This window comes from Chrysochloris asiatica, unplaced genomic scaffold, assembly GCF_000296735.1.
Source record: "Chrysochloris asiatica unplaced genomic scaffold, ChrAsi1.0 scaffold00055, whole genome shotgun sequence".
Taxonomy (NCBI): Eukaryota; Metazoa; Chordata; class Mammalia; order Afrosoricida; family Chrysochloridae; genus Chrysochloris; species Chrysochloris asiatica.
In genome coordinates this window covers 2,923,987-2,944,959 of record NW_006408573.1, presented here as the reverse complement: position 1 = coordinate 2,944,959, position 20,973 = coordinate 2,923,987, and the positions used below count along the sequence as shown (strand labels likewise).

Here is a 20,973-nt window from a genome sequence, read left to right as displayed (position 1 = left end):
GGTCTCCAAAGTAACTATGAAAATCTGTTGTGTGCTACTGATGTCGGGCTGTGGGATCAGCACTGGACTGGGAACCACAAGGCCAGCAGTTTAAATCTACCTGCTGCTTCTCCGAAACCCTATACAGGGTCACTATGAGTTGGAACAGACTCAACGGCACTTAACAACAACACTGTGTCCCAAGGAGTCCTGGTGTGGCACTGTAGGATAAGCACGGGACCACAAGATAGCAACAAAAATAATAATTGTATCCCAATAAAATTTGATTTCTAAAAACAGACTGTTGGCCTATGCACTGTAGTTTACCAACTTTTAGCTTCAAACAGATTTATTGTTTTGTAGTTGCTGTGGATCAAGAATCTAGATGCCACTTAGATGGGTACCTCAGGCTCAGGGCTCCTTAGGAAGCTTCAATCACGTTATCAGCAAGAACTGCTACCACCTGAGGACTCAGCTGGGAAGGAAGAATCGGTGCGCGCTGGTGAGTTCCGGTTCTTCACCACGCACACCTCTTCACAGGCTGTCTGAGACTCTTACAACACTCAGTGACCGAGTCCAAGAGAAGAAGAGCCCCAAATGCCCACAGCGGACGCCACAGCCTTTTTATGACCTAATCTCATGAGTCATCTCCCATCCTTCCTGCTGTATTTGATTCACCAGGAGGGAATCAGTAAGTCCAGCCCATACTCAAAGAGAGGGGGCTACAAAAGGCATGGATCCCAGGAGTTGGGGGGCCGCTGGAGGTATCTTGAGTTTAGCTACGACACTCATCCATTGTGTCATTCATTCAGCAAACATTCTTTGCACACTTGCCATGTCCCCAGCCTAGAGTTTGTACTGAGAATACAGTGGTGACAAAACACTCGCTGGCCTGCCCTCCTGGCACAGCCAGTCTAGTTTTGTTGTTTTGTTGGGGTTTTTTTTAAACCTGAGCCTTTTATAACAAAACACAGAAATAGAAAAAAAGGTAACGGTTGGGGGAAAGTGAGGCAAATTCCCGTGTAATAAAGGATTTCCAAGAACTCACAGATGTCTATTATAGATCAAGATCAAACATTCAAGTGCTTACTAGAGCTGTGCAGGTCACAGGAAAGAAAAGACCAGACCCACCCCTCAGATAGCACCTGTGCTCAACTGGGAGCTTGGGTCCTGTCTCCAGGGAGCTCCCACCCACTCAAACCCACTGAACCCCAGCCTCGGTGTGGACTTGCTGGAACCTAGGCTCAGGGTGGCCAAATCTTATTTTTCAAAAAAAGCTTAAAACTGAGATTTCAAATCTCCTAATTTTTTTTAATGGGGTCCTGATGTGGCACTGTGAAATAAAGCACTGGCCTGAAAGGTCAGTTTGAACCACAAGGTCGGCGGTTCAAACTCACCAGCCACTCCTTGGAAACCTTATGGTTGGAAACCATAGGGTCACTATGAATTAGAACCTACTCGATGGCACTTAACAATGACAACAATTTTTAAATATGAGTAAAAATGGTAAATAGTGTTACTGTTCACCTAGTCCATGTCTGTCTTAGCTTGGTTTCTCCCAAAAGCAGGTCTTAAGGCAAAGGCTTATTGTTAGTGGTTTATTTGGGGAAATGATCCTACAGGTGACCCTGCCAGAACCCTCTGAGGGGTTTATGGTATGCATTACAGAAATGCCAGTCTTGGGAATTAAAGAGGGAAACATTTAGCCATAGGCTCCCTCCCCTAACTATTGCCAATCTGCCGGTTTGTCGTACTGTGGTGACTTCTGTACTGATCGCTAAGATGCTGGAAGCTATGCCACTGGTATTTCAAATACCAGCTGGATCACACAAAGGACAGATGTTTCGGGGAGCTTCCCGACTAAGACAGACTAGGAAAAAACGTCTGGAGGTGTACTTCTGAAAATTAGCCAATGAAAACACGATGGATCACAACAGAATCCTCCCTGACAGAGTACTAAATATGAACACTCCAGAGAGAAGTTCATCTGTCAGTCTGGATATTGGAGTAAAGATGATGTGAACAAGAGCCATAGCCAAACACATGTAGAATGAGTGATTCTCAGTCATTAAGATTTGGGGGTACTTTTTTACTACAGTGTTGCGGACCGTGTAAGACTGGTCAGAGGTTCGAGGCCCTATAGGCCCGAGTGTAACAAATGAGGCCACTGGCAGTTAATGGCAAATTGCTTTCATCTTAATATTCAGTTATATATATTAAATTAATACATGGAGCATTTGATAATCCACAGATAAATGTGATATTTTCCTAAAGCCTAAGACTAAAGGTTGCAAGGTCAAGCCTTTCTCCAAAGGATTAACTAAAAACATCTTAGCTACTTCTCGGTTCTTTGTTCTATAGACAAAAAAACCCATCCTCCCTAATCCTTTACCAGGTGCAGCCCATTCATCCTTATCTTTCACCTTCCCCACCTGAGCTCAGGGGCTATATATATGTTAATTGGGCCTGAGAATCCAAGTTGCTAGCCTGGGATTTGAACCAGCGAAGTATGATGTAAAGTTACCTGAATGTCTGGAAAAGTACTGATGTTAGCTGGATCCTGTTTTGGTCCCTCCCAGCTTGATGTGAAGCTCCTCCCCTGAATAAAGCAGAGCCCCAGGCCTCCCCAGGTGTGCATTATGGGTTGGAAGGCATGCAGTAAAGATTGCAGGGCAGTGAGTGGCTGCCTGCAGAGGCCATGATGCCTGTAGTCCCAAGCCTGCCCACCAGTGATGTATACACCCTGGCTTTGGGATGCCTCATTGTCTCCCTTCTTCTGTTTGTCTGTGTATTCTTTCGCTATCCCTCTCGCCGCTGGATCTCCCCTCCTCGTGAACCAAACACTCGTGAACAACACAACTATGTCGAGGCAGGTCCCCGACATTACAGCAAAACCCAGTTCAGACTGGTAGAACCATCAAATCTACAAAGAATTTTAAAACTAGACAATATAAACAAAACATATCAGAGTTAGCCCAGGCCACAAGATAGCCTTAGAAAAGGAAAGGTCTACCTGAATGAGTGAACTACCATGGGTCCTTGCCAATGTGGTTTGGGAGGAGAGGGGGCATCTCTGTTCTGTATTACCATGCCTTGGTGCCAGCCAACAGCCTACAAGAAGCTGTTCAGGCTGAACAGCTTAAGGAGAAGGTGAAATGGACACACTAAACCAAAAGTATGAACAAAGTGTGTGGACTTTGTCTCTTCATCTGTAGTCTAAGGAGGCAGAAGAGGCTTGAAAGGAGGAAGGAGACATCAGGCTGAAGGACTGAATTGCAACTTAAGGGAATAAGACAAAAATTAGGTTCAAGAGGATTTCTCTGATCAGCCTTCTGGGCTCAACATCACCAGTAAATACCAACATGCAGGAAAACAGATTAGCTGACCATGTGTACCAATTCCCTGCCCCAGTGCCTTTGCACTTACCATTCCCACTGTCTTTCTTGAACAACACTGTCCAATCAAAATATAATGTGAGTCACAAATGTCATTCAGAAAGTTCTACTAGTCACGTTGATGAAAAACAAGGCTACAGGAATTGATGGAGTATCAATTGAAAGGTTTCAACAACTGACACAGAGCTGGAAGCACACTGGAAGAGAACCATATTTTGCCTATTGCAAAGAAAGGTGATGCAACAGACTGCAGAAATTATCAAACAACATCATAAACAAGTAGAATTTTGTTGAAGATAATTAAATACTGTTGCAACCGTCCATAAACAGGGAACTAACAGAAATTTCAGCTGAATTCAGAAAATGTGAAACACGGGTATCACTGCTGATGTCAGATGGATCTTGACTAAAAGCAGAGAATGCCAGAAAGATATTTACTTATGTTTTATTGACTATTTAAAGGCATTCAACTATGTGGATCATAATAAATTACAAATCCCATTTCAAAGAATGGGAATGAAAAAAGCACCTAATTTGTGTTCATGAGGAACCAAGAGGCAGCAGTTTGAACATAAGGGGATATTGTGTGGTTTTAAATGAGGAAATGTACATCAGGATTATATCCTTTCACCAGATTTAGTCAATCACTATACTAAGCAAATAATTCAAGAAGCTGGACTATCTGAAGAAGACCACAGCATCAGGTTTGGAGAAAGACTCACTAGAAATCTGTGATATACAGATGACACAACCTTGCTTGCTGAAATGAAAGAAAACTTACTAATGAAGATCAAAGCTTCCAATATGGATTATATCTCAACATAAAGTAGACAAAACTCTCACAACAGGCCCAATAGGCAACATCATGATAAATGCAGAAAATACTGATATTGTCAAGGGTTTTGTTTTACTTGGATCCACTACCAGTGCCCATGGAAGCAGAAGTCAAGGAATTAAACAATGCATTGCCTTGGGCACATCTGTTGAAAAAGACCTCTGCAAAATATTAAGAAGCAAATCGATGACTTTGAGGACTGAGGAACGCTTAACTCAAGTCATAGTATTTCCAGTAACCACACATGAATGGAAAAATTGGACAATGAATAGGATGCATGAAGAAGAATCGATGCCTTTGAATCACAGTGTTGGCGAAGAGTATCAAATATGCCATCGACTCCCAAAGGAATGAAGAACTCTGTTTTGGAAGACGTACAGCAAGAACTCTCCTTAGAAGGGAGGATGGTGAGACTCACCTCACACAGGTACTTTGGAAATGTAATCAGGAGGAACCAGTCACTTGAGAAGGGAGTTGTGTTGTTGTTGAGTTGAAATCGAGTTGGTTTCAACCCACAGCAACCTTGTATAGGGTTTCCAAGGAGCAGGTTGTGAACTTGAACCACCAACCTTGTAGCTCAAACCGACTTTGCAGTCCAGCACATTAACCCACAGTGCCACAGCAGAGAGTCAGGAAAAAAAAAAAGAGGAAGATCCTTAAAGAGATGGATTAACATGGCAGCTGCAACAACGGGCTCAAATACAGTAATGATCGTGAGGACTGCACAAGACCAGGCAGTGTTTTGCTTTGTTGCACGAGCTTCATGACAACAGGGTTTTTGCTCGAAGTCATCGCTCTATTCCCAGCACCTAACACAATTCTGGCACATAGAAAACACTCAATAAATATATGTTGCAAAGAAAAATGTAGAGAGAGAAGGGTAAGGAAGGAGGTGAGAAGCAGACCTCCCTAACATGGTGCATGAGATTCAAGAAAGGGTTGGGCTAAGGAGGCAGAATCAAGGAGGGGTTGAAGTTGGAAAGAGGCAATCAAGTGGAATTGGGGTCTTTGCATTCTCTTCCCAAAAGGTTAAGGTCTACGTGGGGCTCCTGGACAACCTCTCACAGGAAACAGAGCTATTCCTTACTTTAACTCCTTAATCTTTGCCATCAACCTTACCCACCATGGAAAGGAAGCTTCTCAGCTTCTTAGAAAGTGGAAAGACCAGAGTAAGGAGAGGCACTTGAAATCCTTGCCCAGGTCTCTCTTTAGGCCATTTTCTTCACACTGAAGGAGAGTATCTGCCAGCCAGGGTGTCTCATTTTCCAGATGATTGACAGAAGTGGACCATGTAAGTGACCAGGACAAACTGGAACATGTCCAGGTAAAAACAGGCAGCAGCCAGTAACTCCAGGTAGCGATTGATCTTATATTTGTATTTGCGATCCTTCCAGTTTTTAATATAATTCCTGAGATCTAGATTTTTAAATAAAATTCTCAAGTTTATAAGGGTTGGTAAGCGACTCAGCTTTTGAAAAGAAAAGAGTGGAAAAAGAAGTCATAGTAAGTGATTATGGCCAGTGGTAACACTGATTTGCAACCTTGGCACAAGCAATCCCTTATTTTTAAGAACCTGAAATTTCTGAACAATGTGAATCAGAACAAGACAGAATTCTGGTCCATAAACTCATGCATGTACAGTGAACCAAAGAAAACAAGGAACAGGTCCAAAAACCCATGCTTAGGCCTAAGCAAACCAGAACACCTTCTTCCCCTTCTCCAACCCAGAGTGAACAGGCATAATGATCCTTGACCACAGTTGTATTTTTCCCCAGTCTACTCCAAATATTTGCATTAAGTGTAAGGACTGGAGGGGAGGACAAGCTGGGCAGCCCCGGCTGTCATTCTCCCTCCGTGGAACCAGGAACAAGGCTTCTAGTATCCCATTCCCAAATTTCCTGCACCACCTCCCCACACCCCCAAGAAAGCCTGCTCTTCCTAGATAAGAACACACAAATCTGGATTTCACTCTGGGCTTTGGCAAGCTCTAGCCACCTCAGTTCTCCCATCACTAAGATCAAAGCTGCTGCTACGTCATAACTCAACTTTGTACAAATCAGAGAAAGGCACTTTCTTTGCTGCGCAGTCCTAAGCCAAGACACACCGTTTGATGATCCCTTATAGGAGTCCTGATGTGGCGCTGCAGGACAATACTCTGGGCTTGAAGGTCAGTTTGAGCCACAGGGTCAGTGGTTCAAACCCACCAGCCGCTCCTTGGAAACCCTATACAGTCAGAACTGACTTGATGGCACTTAACAACAAGTCCTTTAGCAGGCAGTCATTGTGCGTTGAACAGCCTGGATACAACTGTTCACGACTGCCCTTAGAAGGTCATTGCCTTAGAAACCTGTTGTGAGAATTAAATATAATAGGTATGGTTTGAAAGACTCAGCACAAGTAATTGGTAAATAATGTGAATTCAACCTGTTATTTCACTTTTTAAAATCTTTGATTATTTCACTCAAAACAGCATCAGCACACCTGAAACCATTGGGGCACTTCAGGTCCTCAACAAGATTTTAAGTAATATAGAGACAGAGAATGAATGAACATCAAATAATGGAAAACATTCCCTTTTTAATTCTCCCTTTTCTTCTTACAAAGAGTAAGGCTTTAGCGTCTTGAGCATTTCTAGGACACACACACTTGCAAGTCTTCCCCCAAGTAATCAACCGACTAAAATGTACTCATATTGCTTGGTTTAGTTGTGTTTCTCTTTTACGTTTTCTTTGTATGGAGTCCTGGTGTGGCACCATAGGATAAGCACTGGACCTCAAGGTTGGTTTGAACCGCAAGGTTAGCAGTTCAAACTCATAAGCTGCTCCTCAGAAATCCTCTAGAGGATTGCTAAGAGTCGGAACTGACTCAACAGCACTTAACAATTGCTGCTTTCAATTTACAGTAGTAGTATCCGGTTTTCTTTCCAAAAACATCTATTTGTGTGTGGTGCTGGTGTGTGTTTAATGAGTTGACTGAAAGGAAATGTCAAGTAAACAATAGTAGAGGTGGTAGAGAAAGGTTTGCAACATTGGACGATTCCAGACATGACCAGACCCTGATATGTTTGCTTTTGAACCAAGATTTTCTTGAGCATGAAGTGAAAAGAGAATAGGAGAATTAGAGCAAATGATTAAGGTCCAGGGGTCCCTCTGAGACTATATCTAGATCAGCAGCCCTACGCCCTAACGATTTCTCAGCCGCTTCCCTCCGAGCCATGGTCAAAGCCTGCGTCATCGAATTTCATAAAGTTTTGCCTCTTCCACAGTGTTTAGGGGTCCTATCTCCTCAATTCCGCGGACCTCCTTAGGGACTGGATCCCCAAGATCGTCTCTGTCCCTTCTGATCCCTGATGAATGCCCACTCGCAACAGTTGAGAGGCCTTAGTGCAACCCTCCCTAGCAAAGAGATGCCAACGCACACTCAAAGATTAATGAGCAAGCAGAACAGGGTGCACAATGCGGCTATGTTTGATCCTGCGACGTGTCATTTGAGATCGCAAACAATTTATTGCCATTAGATGACGTTGTCAGGTTCTAATTTCCTGGTGTCGCTCCATCACAGGCCTCAAAAAAACCCACAAAAAAACCAAGAAAACCAGGGGAGGGGGCTCAGAGACCCAGGAGCTGGACGCTGTCAGGGACTGTCTTGAGCTAGGTAGGGGTTCCGGTAATGACGCTTTAAGGAGCGGAACTCGGCCGGCCTTTGTGACGGCGGCCAGGCCCAACGCTCGGCAAGGTCACCTCTTCCCAAGAACCCCAGCGCACGCCAGGCCCAGCGCCCACGGCACGGCCTGCCCCCAGGCCCAAGGCACCCTCGCCAGCTCCTAAATGCGGTTGTAAACGCAGCATTTCCATGCAACAACGCAAACACGCTCATTATCATCTCTTCAATATGCATAAAGAAATGCGCAATGCTGGCCGAGCCCCATCGCCAGGCTTGGGCCTCAGCATCCAATAAGGCGACACACTCATCGCTAGAGATGGATGGGGAGGAGGGGACAAATCCTGGAGAGGGACAGTCAAAGAAAGCATTCACCCGAAGAGGAGAGTCCGAAAGATAGACCAAGAAACCGGCGAAGGAAACAGGAGAGTATAAGGATGAAAAAGAGGAAACGGAATGAATGAAAAATACAGATGGGGAGGAAAAGTCAGAGCCCGAGAAAGGGAAAAAGAAGCAGAAAGTTAGAGAGAGGGAGAGCAGGATTGAGAAACAGGATCTAAAAAGTGGTTCCGATGGAGGAGGGGGGAGATAGAGAAAAGGAGAACAAACGAAGGAGAGGCGGAAAGCACAAAATTGAATGACGGAGATATCGAATGTATAGAAAGTCCATAGAAGGCTAGAAATACAAAGTGTGATGCAAAACTGCTCAAGTCAGATAAAAGGAGGATGATCCTGGGCAGGTAAAGAAAAAGGTAATCATTCGCGCTAAGAGTCTTGACTTTAAATCCAGACCCTTCTGGACGCTGGGCGCCGAGGGCCACTGGGAGCCCCTGGGACGGCGCGAGGGTGCAAAGGGCCCTCCTCGGCTGGCCCATTCAGGGAGCCCAGGCCTGGCCCCGGGCCCACCCTACGCGCCGCCGCCGCTGCTGCCGCTGTCGCTGCCGCCGCCGCCGCCGCTGCCGCCGCGACCTCTCCTCAGCGAAGAGCGAAGTTGGCAAAGTTTCCCCCGAAGTTTTCCTGTCGCTTCTCCGGACCCACCAAGGCCCCACAGTGGTGGGGAGCGACGGCTCCTCACTGGGTGTCTCAGGGACCCCAGGCCTGCGTCGCCTAGGATGCTCCAGGTCCAAATTGCTGGCCAAATAGGAATCCCTCTGGTACTGACGCCAGACCACGCACTCCGGGCGTCCGTACGGCTGCTAATAGCTGAGAGAGAGAACGCAAAAGAGAGAGAGAGAAAGAGAAAAGGGAAAAAAAAATATTCTCAGCTCAATTTAAGTCTCATGGAAAGGGCTTACAACTGTAATTAAATCATTAAATTCTTGTCTACGCTTCACAGAGCGGAGAGAAATTAACTTCCCACCAACCTCATTTTCTATTTGAACATGAAATAATGATTTTCTGCCCGTCTAATTACAAAGCCAACATCTGATCAAGCCAGCATCCAGAGGGGATTATCGCATGCACGAGTATTAGACCTCATTACCAGCTTGAGTGCAAAATTATTACATCTTGTAATTGGATGGTGAGATTTATATACAGATCGGCCCGGTTTCTGTAAGATTGTAATTACAAGCTTCGTTGGTTAGCTACTTATCAGAACTTTGCAGGAAAACAAAACAAATGACTGAGGAAAACGAGCATTTCATTAACCTGTAACCCGAGCGCGGGGGGAGGGAGCGGTGGGAGCGCGCGCCGCGGCGTCTGCAGGAAGCCGAGGGCTAGCTGCCCCGCAACGCCGTTCGGGGACTCCGGGCCTGGTAGGTAAGGACAGAATGGGCCTGGGCAGGAAGATCCAGGGCTGGCGCTGCACCCCACCCAGCCACTCAACGGAACGCGCGCGCACTCTTGGCCCAGAAGTGATCCAGAAGGAGGCCTGGGGGCTGGGGGCTCGGGAGCTGTGTGCGGCAAAGCCCGGGAGCCTGGCAGGCCTTGGGCACTCACTGGTCTCACGTCGAGTCGCTGCTACCTGCGTGTGTTGCGCGCAGCTGTGTGCGCCGAGAGTGTGCGTTGGACAGCCTCTCCGTGCACTCCCCGCGCTCTACAGCGAGCCTCCAAAGTGCTTTTTGCTCTGGGAATTTTGGGAGACCTTCGAGAAGATAGAGAATCTTCTGTGTAAGGCAATTTTGTGGACGCACGTCTTTTCCAAATCAACGTCCCTACACCTGTTTTCCTTTTTCCTTCCCGTGTGTGTGTGTGTGTGTGTGTGTGTGTGTGTGTGTGTGTGTGTGTGTGAATCTAGTCTAGTCCTTTGGATTAAAAAATCTCTGAAAGGGTTCGAACTGTCTTGGGACCCGCGAGTTCAGTCCGGAACTGGGCTCCACTGGCGGGGTCCAGTTGGAGGGCAGTGCTACATAGGGTTTGGCTGCCTGGGACACAGTCACGACAAGAAGTGGGTATCGCCTAGAATGAGCAAGGCTGGAGACTTGAGCAGTGGAGGGTCCGCTTCTGCCCGGAGCTTGGGTCGCCAGGAGGTCCATGAATCTGTGGCTTGAGATTCACCCTCCAGGCGGAGAGCCCCTGGAGCCGGCGTAGTAGATTTCGGGAGAACAGCCTCGCCCCTCCCCTTGCCCCTTAAAGGCAGTCTGGCGCAGCTAGGTCGATAGCTGGTTAATGTGAAAGGAGCATCTTAGAGGCTCATTGTTTATTTTCTTTACCTTCCCGAAGAACTGAAATATCGGTCATTTCATCCTGGCTCTCCAACTCGAATTCTCGCTCTGATCTCTGCCCCGGTGTAGTGGAACCATTTTATGCAAACTCTAGAACTTCGGGGCCGTCGAGACTAATGGTTTGACAGCTAAGAAACAGCCCAGGAAATGATGTTACCCTCAATTCTGAAACTCCGAGATTTTTTCTGAGAAGATGAGCCCAAGATTCTCTGACACTCGCTGTTAGGTTTTAACCAGAAACGAAATGTGGCTTCAGGGAAACATTCCAAGGCCGAAGTGGCAGCAAAGGCCAACGCCAGGCACTAGACAGAGGCGAGTGGGGACGGGATAAGGCAGACGCAGCTCTAGTCCAATTTGGGAATATCAGACCCCAGCTCGAACCCCAAAACTGGTCACCCCAAACTTTCCTTTGTCTCCCCCCACCTCAATTTTCTCGGCATTCTCGCCTATTGGAATCCCCTACCAGTGCGAAGACAAATAGAAAGAGGCGGGGAATGTGGGTGGGGTCAAAACCGGGTGCCCTCCAAGGGCAGAAGAATCGCTCATTTCGGACCTAGGCTTTCTGAGACCCCCTTCTATCTAATGGACTCGGGCTTGCTTGATCAGCCCGCGCGAAGAGGCCGGTTTCCGCGTCGTTTCGGGGCGCGCCCACCACAGTGTTGGTCGCCCACCGCGGCCTAGAGCGCTTAGACCTGAGCCACTGCAATTCCGGCGCTTTCTATACCGCTTGCGGCTGCACTTCCTAATCCTTGAAGGTGGGCTCCTGAATACCGGGATTTTAGGTTTAATTTAGAGGAATTCCACCATAAAACTAAAAGCCTTGGCTCCCATCCCTACTCGCCGCGGTACGAGGACCCTTTCAGAAAGAACTAGTGTGGGTGCTGGGTACCGGGGAGCAGAGGAGAGAGTAGGGAAAAGAAGGGTCTCTGCAGGCTGAAAATGCCAACGTAGAAAGTTCTCGAAGCGCTCTCTGAAAGTTCCTGAGGCGATCGCCTGGCCTCTATGCTCCTCCCCTACCCCATTCCACGGCGTCCACAGTCCCCACAGATCGGTCGCCACAGCCCCAGAACCCCCGGGACGTCTACCCTTCAGCCCCCGGGCCGAACCCACCATTTATAATTAGTAATTCGCACCGGGTAATTTCGAGGTTTGATTTTCCTGGGTAGGCGGTTGCCTTGTCCCCCTAGACACTGAGGCGGTCTTTGAAGACGGGACTAGGATGTTTGCCCACTCCCCATGTGCACTCTTCTACACCTCTAAGAACGGCGGGGTGTCTAAGGGTGCCGGCTGGAAATAAAGGCCTGGCAGAGTTGGACCCAGCACCTGCCCTGGACCAGGGTCCGGCTAGATTCTAGCATGCGCCAAGGCCCAGGATGAGGCTCTGAGGGGGAGGGAAGCGGGGAGTGGCGAGCTGACCCGGTATTAACCCCCATCCCTGCGCCTCTCGCTCCCCCTTTCGGATCTGGCAGAAGGGGCGGGAAGGGACAGAAGCGCCCGACTCCCGCCTCCACGATGTCCCGCCCCGCGCGCGGTATCCGCGGGAGTGGGCGGCCTCGCCTGTAAGGCGCCCCGGCGATTGGCGACTTCGGAAGGAGACGCGAGGGGAAGTCGAATAAGAGGGCGCGACGTCAGACCCGAGATTTGGGAAAGAGGGAGGGAGGGAGGGAGGAGGACGGAGACGGACACACAGACACAGATACGGACATACACACACCCGTTTAGCACCCTAAGTGCCCACAAATGTAGATCGCCTCAGCTCAGGCCACAGAAGTCGGGGAGGGGGTGGGGAGGGCTTTTAAGTAGAGAATGATATAGGAGAGATAAAAAGAGCGAGAGAAGAAAGAGTGGAGAGAACAGAGGGCGGGGGGAGGGGGGGAGAAATAGTGAAAAAGGGAAAAAGAAAAGCGAGTTTTATAGCGTCCGGAAGACTCACACAGCCCAAAGAAGCAAAAGCGCTCTTGGTGGAAAGAGGAGCGCGAGGAGGGGAGGGGAGAGGAAGCGCGCGGAGGGGGAGTGAAAACTAGAGGAGGGCGAGAAAGCGAGGCGCGCCACTGCTCCGGGAGAGGAGGGCAGTGTGGAGCGAGACGCGGGCAGAAGCTGCTTCGGCTGCGGAGAGGAGGGAGCGCGGCGCCGAGAGGAGGGGCTTGCGGCCCCGTAGAAATGTCAATCAGAGTCCAGAGCCCCGAGACTCTCCGCCAATCTGTTCGGACCTGACCTGGCTCCTGGTCGTCGCCTCCGTCGCTACTGCCGGGGAGCAGATCAATAGGCGAGCGCGCAGCGCAGCGCAGCACAGCGCAGCACAGGAGGTAGAGCGGCCCCAGTCCGGCCCAGCCCCCGATGCGCGCCGCAGCCCGCGGGCGGCGCTGAGTAAGGCGGCCTCGGGGGCCAGGCCCCCGCTCCGTCGGTGCCCCGCGGGCCACCATGTCCTTCCCCCAGCTCGGATACCAGTACATCCGCCCGCTCTACCCGTCCGAACGTCCAGGGGCCGGCGGCGGCGGCAGTGCGGGGGCCCGGGGAGGCCCGGGCGCCGGAGCCTCAGAGCTGGCAGCCTCAGGGTCCTTGTCCAGCGTGCTCTCGTCCGTGTACGGGGCGCCCTACGCCGCGGCCGCAGCGGCCGCTGCAGCCGCCCAAGGTTACGGTGCCTTCCTGCCTTACGCCACGGAGCTACCCATCTTCCCGCAGCTGGTAAGCGCCCAGGGAGCTAGAGGGGGTGGAGAGGGGTTGGAGCTCGGGTGCAGGGCGAAAGGAGTGCGCAAGAGAGGAGCGGGGCCCAGATCGGGCGAGTAGAGGCGGCAGACGGCTGGGGTTCACCAGAACTCTCTCCCCCGCCTGCCCCCTTCCCTCTTCATGTGCGTACAGGGTGCGCAGTATGAGCTGAAGGACAGCCCTGGGGTTCAGCATCCGGCCGCTGCCGCCGCATTCCCACACCCGCACCCAGCCTTCTACCCGTATGGCCAATACCAGTTTGGAGATCCGTCCCGTCCCAAGAACGCCACCCGGGAGAGCACAAGCACGCTCAAGGCCTGGCTGAACGAGCACCGCAAGAACCCCTACCCCACCAAGGGCGAGAAGATCATGCTGGCCATCATCACCAAGATGACCCTCACCCAGGTGTCCACCTGGTTTGCCAACGCGCGCCGGCGCCTCAAGAAGGAGAACAAGATGACGTGGGCGCCCCGCAGCCGAACAGATGAGGAGGGCAACGCATATGGCAGCGAGCGCGAGGAAGAGGACGAGGAGGAGGATGAGGAGGACAGCAAACGCGAGCTGGAGCTGGAGGAGGAGGAGCTCGCGGGGGAGGAGGAGGACACGGGGGGCGAGGGCCTGGCAGATGATGACGAGGACGAGGAGATTGATTTGGAGAACTTAGACGGCGCGGCCGCGGGGCCTGAATTGGCCCTGCCTGGGGCGACACGCAGAAACGGTGACTTCAGTCTGGGGCCCATTTCGGACTCTAAGAATAGCGACTCGGATGACAGCTCCGAGGGCTTAGAGGAGCGACCACTGCCGGTCCTGAGTTTGGCCCCAGCGCCACCGCCCGTGGCTGCGGGTCCACCATCTCCTCCCTCGCCTCCCGTGGGCCTGGACCCCTGCGCACCCGCACCAGCAGCCGCCGCCTCCCTTCAGAAGCCCAAGATTTGGTCACTGGCAGAGACGGCCACAAGTCCCGACAACCCGCGCCGTTCGCCACCCGGCACGGGTGGTTCTCCCCAAGGGGTTGCGGTCTCGTCCCCGGCCCTGCAGCTCTCACCGGCCGCCGCCGCTCACAGACTCGTCTCGGCGCCGCTGGGCAAGTTTCCCGCTTGGACCAACCGGCCGTTCCCAGGCCCGCCAACCGGCCCACGCCCACACCCGCTGTCCCTGCTCGGCTCGGCCCCTCCGCACCTGCTGGGACTGCCCGGAGCCGCCGCTGCCTTCGCTCGGCCAGCAGAGCCCGAGGGCGGAACAGGTGATTGCTGAGAGCAGGGTGAGGAGGGAGGGGGGCTCTGGGGGTTCAGCCCTGGCGAGCGGAGGTGGGTAGGCCACGGGCGCGCGGGGCGCAATTCTCTCGGCGCCAGTCCCCACTCCCCAGGCTTTGGGCGTCAAAACAAGAGCGCTTTAAGGTCCTTTTTCTTTCCTCACTTCCCTTAGATCGCTGTAGTGCCTTGGAAGTGGAGAAAAAGTTACTCAAGACGGCTTTCCAGCCCGTGCCCAGACGGTAAGAGACTCGGAGTTTGAGGGAATTCTGGGAAGGGTAGTCGAGGGAAAGAAAACTCGGGGCCAGACCTGGCCTTCGCCCCAGGGAAACGTGCTGGGACGTATTTCTAAAAAGGGACGAAATGACACAGCCTCTAGACGACTCACCGAGACAAAGCAGGCGCGACCCTAGCACTTTGAGGACACTGTCCGCGAGCAGCAGTTTTGCAACGCGCTCGTGTGGCCTCCGTCCAGTCCCAGATCTCGAATCCTGACGACTCCTATCTGTCTTATAGTTAAACCCAAACACTTAGATCTAAGCTAGACATAATTTTACATTTAAACACCTCTCCGCCCCAGCCCAATCCCCGGTGAGGTAGGTATCCCAACCTTAGGCAGTCTCAGCACTTTGGTACCACTGTCTCTCTCTTCCAGGCCCCAGAGCCACCTGGACGCCGCTTTGGTCTTATCGGCTCTCTCCTCGTCCTAATTCTTTTTTAAAGAAAAAACAAAATTTAAATCGTTGTAATAATTGTAAAAAAAAAAAAAATCGCTCTGTATAGTTACGACTTGTAAGCATGTCCGTGTATGAATATCTAAAAAGGAAAGTTAAAAAAAAAAAATAAAAGAAATAAAACTAAGTGCCCCCAACCCTCCCAAGTGGCTTCTGTATCCCACACGAGCAGTTTGTGAGGTTAGTTTATGAGGTTGATTTCGGGGGGATGGTTGAGTTTCTGTAAGAAAAAGCGCGTCTGAAATTTTTTTTTTGTATATACAGAAAAATGTACATATGTGTGAACCAAATTGTACAAGAAAGTATCTATTTTTGGCTAAATAAATGAGCTGTTGCCACTTTGACTATAACCCTTCTGTCTCCCCTGGATCGGATCTGTTTGGTGGGTTTTTTGTATTTATTTTGTATCCCTGTCCCCATTTTTGAACAGTCGCCCGGATTAGCAGAAAAGGACCAGAGACGAGTCAAGATTAAATACTGATAGAGGTGACACAGAAGCGGTGGGGATTGGAAAGTGTACCCGGGGTTCATAAGAGAAAAGGCCGAGGAGACTAGGTGGAAAACCTGGGAAGATACCCGACAGGCAAGGAGCTGTGAAACTGGGCCTAACTCGCCGGTCGTGGGGAGAACCACTGGGTTCTGGGGTCCTCTCTGGTGAAGTAGCAAAGGGCCTGGGAAAAGGTCTGGATTCAGAGAAGCTAGGGTTTCGAGGTTCTCCTCACTCCGTGAAGTCCCTCCTCCCCCCTCCCCCCCAATTCTTTTGATAGAAACAGCTGAGATTTCTCGGTCTTATATATAAGGGGCATTGCTCGCCCAGCTCCAACCTCTCCTCCGCATCCCAACCACATTGCAAAGCCATAATAAGCTCTGCTTCTAAGGGTGTGGAGTGACGGGGTAGTGTGTGTGGGGTAGGGGGTGAGCCCAGGGGAGCACCGCTTTCCCTTGATGATTCTGGGATCACGCCCAGCTCGAGCTCAGAATGTGGGTCCGGGTCCTAACCGCGTCTGTTCATTTTGGCACCCAAGTAGGTTGTTCCCAATGCACTGGAAGGGGCGAGTTTCCAGGGCCGAGCCCGGGGGCCAGGCCGCTGCACTGAGGAAGCTTATCTGGAGTGGACCGGCCTAGGGAGGGAGCCGGGAAATTTGGAGCTGGAGCTCCCTCTACAGGACAGAAGGGCCCCTCGGTGCCTCTCCTCTGCGGCCTCTCCTACCAGACCCGACCTTTCATCCTCTCCGTGCCCTTTTTTGCCCCTCTTTTAGTACCCTGGTTCTTGCCCAACTTGGACTTGGAGAAGTTGTAGAGAACGCGGAAAGAGTAGCACCTCGGGGGGTACGACCAACTGGGTGCGTGGGGATGGCACTCTTACCTCATCCCCCCCTTTGAGTTAGTAAATTACCAAGCAGCCCATAGCTGGCGGTTTGGCCCCGGTGGTAGGGCGTGTTACAATCACCTGGGTTCCCGGGGAGATTTGAAAAGACAGCTCATACTCGGAGCCACGTGACAAAGAACTGCATAATTGTTGTTAGGGGCCCTCCGGTGGGTTCCGAGTCTTAGCGACCCTATGCACTATAGAACTAAACAGTGCCGGTCCGGCGCCACCCTCACAATTGTTTGGCACTTCTGCTGCCGTGGTGCCAATCCATCTCATTGGGGGTCTTCCTTTTTTTCCGCTGATCCTCCTCATAACGTACACTTTTTGAGGTTGGGCGGGAGGAGAGGTGAGCCCCATATGGCTGGGTCCAAGAAGGGTCCAAGTAGATACAGCTGCTGCGACGCGTACTCGGGGGCGAGACTGGCGACAATCCGACTCTGCGTCCAGGCTGGGGTGCCCAGGGTGCAGCGTCGTCCAGGGGTTTAGCAGGGAACCGGAATGGCAGTCTATTGCCCTTCTGGTGCACAGAAGGCTGGGGTAGCTGAAGCAGACACCAGGCCAAGACGTTCACAGCTGGTGCTCGCCCCTCCAGGCTCTTCCCCAGACGCTGGACACCTCTCCTGGGTTTCCCCTTGTCTCCCCTCTTTGCTTCTGGCATCTCCGGGGTTCAGGCTCCTTCACTGTTTCCAAAGCTGCGTCTTCAATTCTTCAGCTCTGGCCCTATGATTAGCGCCCTTCCATGTATTGCAGGCTCAGTGAGAGGACTTTAACTGTGTGAACCTTGAACCTCCCGAGGCCAGGTCTCCAGGACCAGGGCCAGAGCTGAGACCTCTGGAGGGCACACTGAGTGTCTGATACCTGAACTTGTGTCTCACAAGCTTAACTGGCACAGAACTAGCTCTCCATTAGCTCCTGTGAATCCTAGGGCTTATAATTCACTTCTCTGTGCTCACATTTCCTCATTTACAAAATAAGATTAACAACACCTAATTTGCAGGGCGGTTGTGAGGCTGAGAGATAAAACATGCCAAGTGCTGACACACAGTAGTGTGTAAACAGCCCCTACTGGGGACCCCACACCTCAACTCCTGGCAATAAGAAGGCCCACCCTGCCCATCACCAAGTAAAGTGAGATGTCTGCCTTGTGTCTTCCCAGTTCCTGTGCAATCCCAGCTGCAGCCAGGAAGCAGGGAACCCTCCCACACTGGGGCGGCAGGAAGATGGAGGTGGCCGCTGAGTCACACAGCCTCTCTGCGCTGAAAATGAACCTGTTCAGAGGAAACTGGGCATGGAGAGGCCAGAGGGAACTTCCAGACTTGTGCCTGTCCCTTGGTCTCCCACCGCTGAAAACCCCGAGGGTCAGTCAGCTCTCAGTCCATCACATTTCACAGTGGTCCTAGGATAAGACAGTGTGAACAGATGCTAAATGAGAGTTGAGGGTAAAGTGGTGGAATGGCTCAGATGTATGTGTAACTCCTTTTATCCCAAAGATCACTGGAGTCTTTGACTAGCAGAACGCCAAGCTGACCCCAATGAAATCACGTAATTAGAAGAAAAAGATGCTTTTCAGCTAACAGAGGGGGAAGGAGTCAGCCTCCTACCCTTCTCCTTGGTGGCACTTTCCTTTCATTTCCATTCCTTCATCCTCTTCCCAGGATCTCCTCCAGAGCCTTTCCCTTCTCCTCCTCTTCTAAAGGATCCCAGAAACAGCTCTGTCCTTTATAGTTGGGTCCTAGAATTTAAAAGGGAAACGAGGAGAGAGAGAAAGAGAATGAATATGGGACTCTCATCCCTGGTCCTGATTAAGCTTCAATTAGAAATAAAATATGTCAATCACTCTGTCTGGAAGGGGTTGCTGCTGTCGTGGCTAGTTATGCAAAGCACTCCAAGGTGTGTGGGGATAATCAATTAGGTCAGAGGAAGGAGTCACGCTTCCCTCATTATCTTCATGGAGCTCAGGGGGAGGGGTGTTTCTCGGGGCCTAGGAGACAGAAGAGAATAAAATTATCTCCCTAAGTGATTGCTCACCTCTGGGACCCGCACATTAACAGGTTTCAAATTGAATTTATTTTCAGGGGAATACTGGAAGGAGGAAGTAGGGTCCAGCCTTAAAAGACAACGTGGCAGCCGGGAGGGTTAGTGCAGAGGTGAAGAGGAGAGAAGAGGACTTATCACAAAATGGAGAGAAGACAGGCTAGTGCCCCCTGGATGCCTGATGACCAGGCAGGGGCAAAGGATCCACCTTCCAAGGCCTGCCCAGGTTTTAGAAGGTTTGGGAAGAAGAATTGGATGTTTGGGCAAAAATTGGGTATCGGATATCTTCAGTGGTTTGGGAAGTTTCTGTCCAGAACTTGCCTGGGACCTGATTACTTAGTACTTCTGGAAATGTTTTCTGCACCGTAAGACCCTTGCCTGCATGCACCCTCCATTCCCATCAGAAGAAAATGGGCAATTGCAGCTGGGTAAAAATTGTGTCAAAGCTTAGGGCCACTTCCCATTTGAGGGGGCAAGTCACACATTCTGTCTAGGTCCCACTTTCATCATCTGTAAGATGGAGAGACTGGAACAGATGAACTTACCCAAACATTTTTACAAATTCATCATGGTCAGATTAAGGCACAAATGAGCAAAGATCATTGTGGAGGCAAGGGAAGGGGACCCTATAACCTCTCCGGCCACTGCTGTCTGCTCCCAGTTATTATCCACAGCCATCTGATCCAGATGTCCAGCTTGACTGCATAAAAAATGACCATCTATTGGCCCAGTGGTTAAGTGCTTAGCTGCTAACCGAAAGGTCCTGAGCATGAACTCACCTGGGAGAAAATACCTGTAAAGATTTCAGCCTAGGAAACCCTGTGGGGCAGCTCTACTCTGGTCTGTAAGGTTGCGATGAGTCAAAATCAACTCGGTGGCAGTGGATTTGTTTTTTTGGTTTACTGTGCAACCAAACTAGCTTTGATGGCAGCTGCTGTTCTGCTAAACATAGGCCCCAGCCCCTCCAATAGTGGGGAGTACTCAGAAAGAGGAACCTGAAAAAGGTTCTAAGAGGAGAGCAGTGATTCTCAGTGGGGTGAGTTTACCCCTCAGGTTACAGCTGGCATACTCTAGAGACACTTTTGATTGTCCTTACTGGGATTGCAGCTGGTGGGTAGATCCCAGGGATGCTGATAAATGCCCTATAATACTCAGGACAATCTCCGATAAATTATTATCAGACCCCAAATGCCAATAATGCCAACATTGGGAAACCTTTACAGGGGTGGCAAGTGGGGATTTTAGGGCAATCACACTCAAAACTTTTCCCCAGAATCCTTAGCTTTGTTGAGAGAGACATTAAAACAGGGTGTTCATTGGGGGCATTTTTGTTCTTAAACACTTTGGACCCTGTAACAGGAAAGTAAGGATGAAAATCAACAGGAAGTTACACCAGCCTGGAAAACCCATAGTGGGTTTCCAGCCAGCTGCTGCGGTGAGCCTCTGGCCCGGGAATCTTCTTCTCAGGTGAAGTATAACCCTCAGGTCATCTCCAGAGGGCAGGCCTCACCCCAGAGAGGAAGAGTGTGTGTGTGTGTGTGTGTGTGTACACGCATGCAAGCAAGCAAGCAAGCGCACGTACACAGGTTACGGGAAGCTTCTCACAGATGAAAGCTGAACATGTGTGGTTTCCCCATCATAATTACCACCCCAACCACTGCCAGTTTTCCCATGCACCTATTTGTTTACTCGCTGTTTTGCCAGGGAGAGAGAGAGTGTGTGTGTGTGTGTGTGAGTATGCATGAGTCCATTTTGATGTGTACGTAAGTGTGTGGATGAGTGTATGTGTGAGGGAGAGTTTGTGAGTGTGTGTGTGTGTGTGTGTGTGTGTGTGTGTGTGGTGTCAGGGAGCAAGAAGGAGACAAAGGCAGGATAAGGCCTTCCTCTGGCCCCAGGGCCAGCTAACAGGGGCAGACTGTGATTCCATGGCTTTTGTGAGGTGTGCGGTGGGCTGCATTCTCTCATTGCACTAGGCTTCTAACAAGTGGGCCTTGCAGCCCTCCCCGGCCTTTGGAGTGCACTCATCTGAGAGATTGTGCTTTTCTCAGCCGCTCAGATTTATTTTGCCAAAGTTACAGGGCAATTATGGAAATGCGCCCTTTGAAGCTGGGCTGATTTCTCTTTATTTTCTTCCCCCTGACAAAGCAGAGCTTCCCTGCCTCCTGTAGGTTTGTGTTTGTTTTGTTTTGTTTCCTCTCTCTCCCTCTCTCACTTTTCCTTTCCTCTCTCTCTCTTTTTTTTTTCCTGGGAATTATTAGGTAGTGGGAGTTTCCAGGGGTCATCTGAAAAATATTTTAAATGGTGGTAAAACTGTGAGAACAAGTTAAAATAATGTGACTCAT

General features: G+C 50.5%; 1 protein-coding gene across 1 annotated transcript; it reads left to right on the top strand.

Moving 5' to 3' along the window:
- Window positions 1-12,535: 12,535 nt before the first annotated feature.
- On the top strand, window positions 12,536-15,319 carry IRX3 (iroquois homeobox 3). The gene is made up of 4 exons (XM_006863521.1): window positions 12,536-13,220; window positions 13,395-14,484; window positions 14,667-14,733; window positions 15,147-15,319. Exons 1-4 carry the CDS (start codon window positions 12,957-12,959, stop codon window positions 15,199-15,201), a joined length of 1,476 nt encoding a protein of 491 aa, XP_006863583.1. The 5' UTR covers window positions 12,536-12,956; the 3' UTR covers window positions 15,202-15,319.
- Window positions 15,320-20,973: the final 5,654 nt, after the last annotated feature.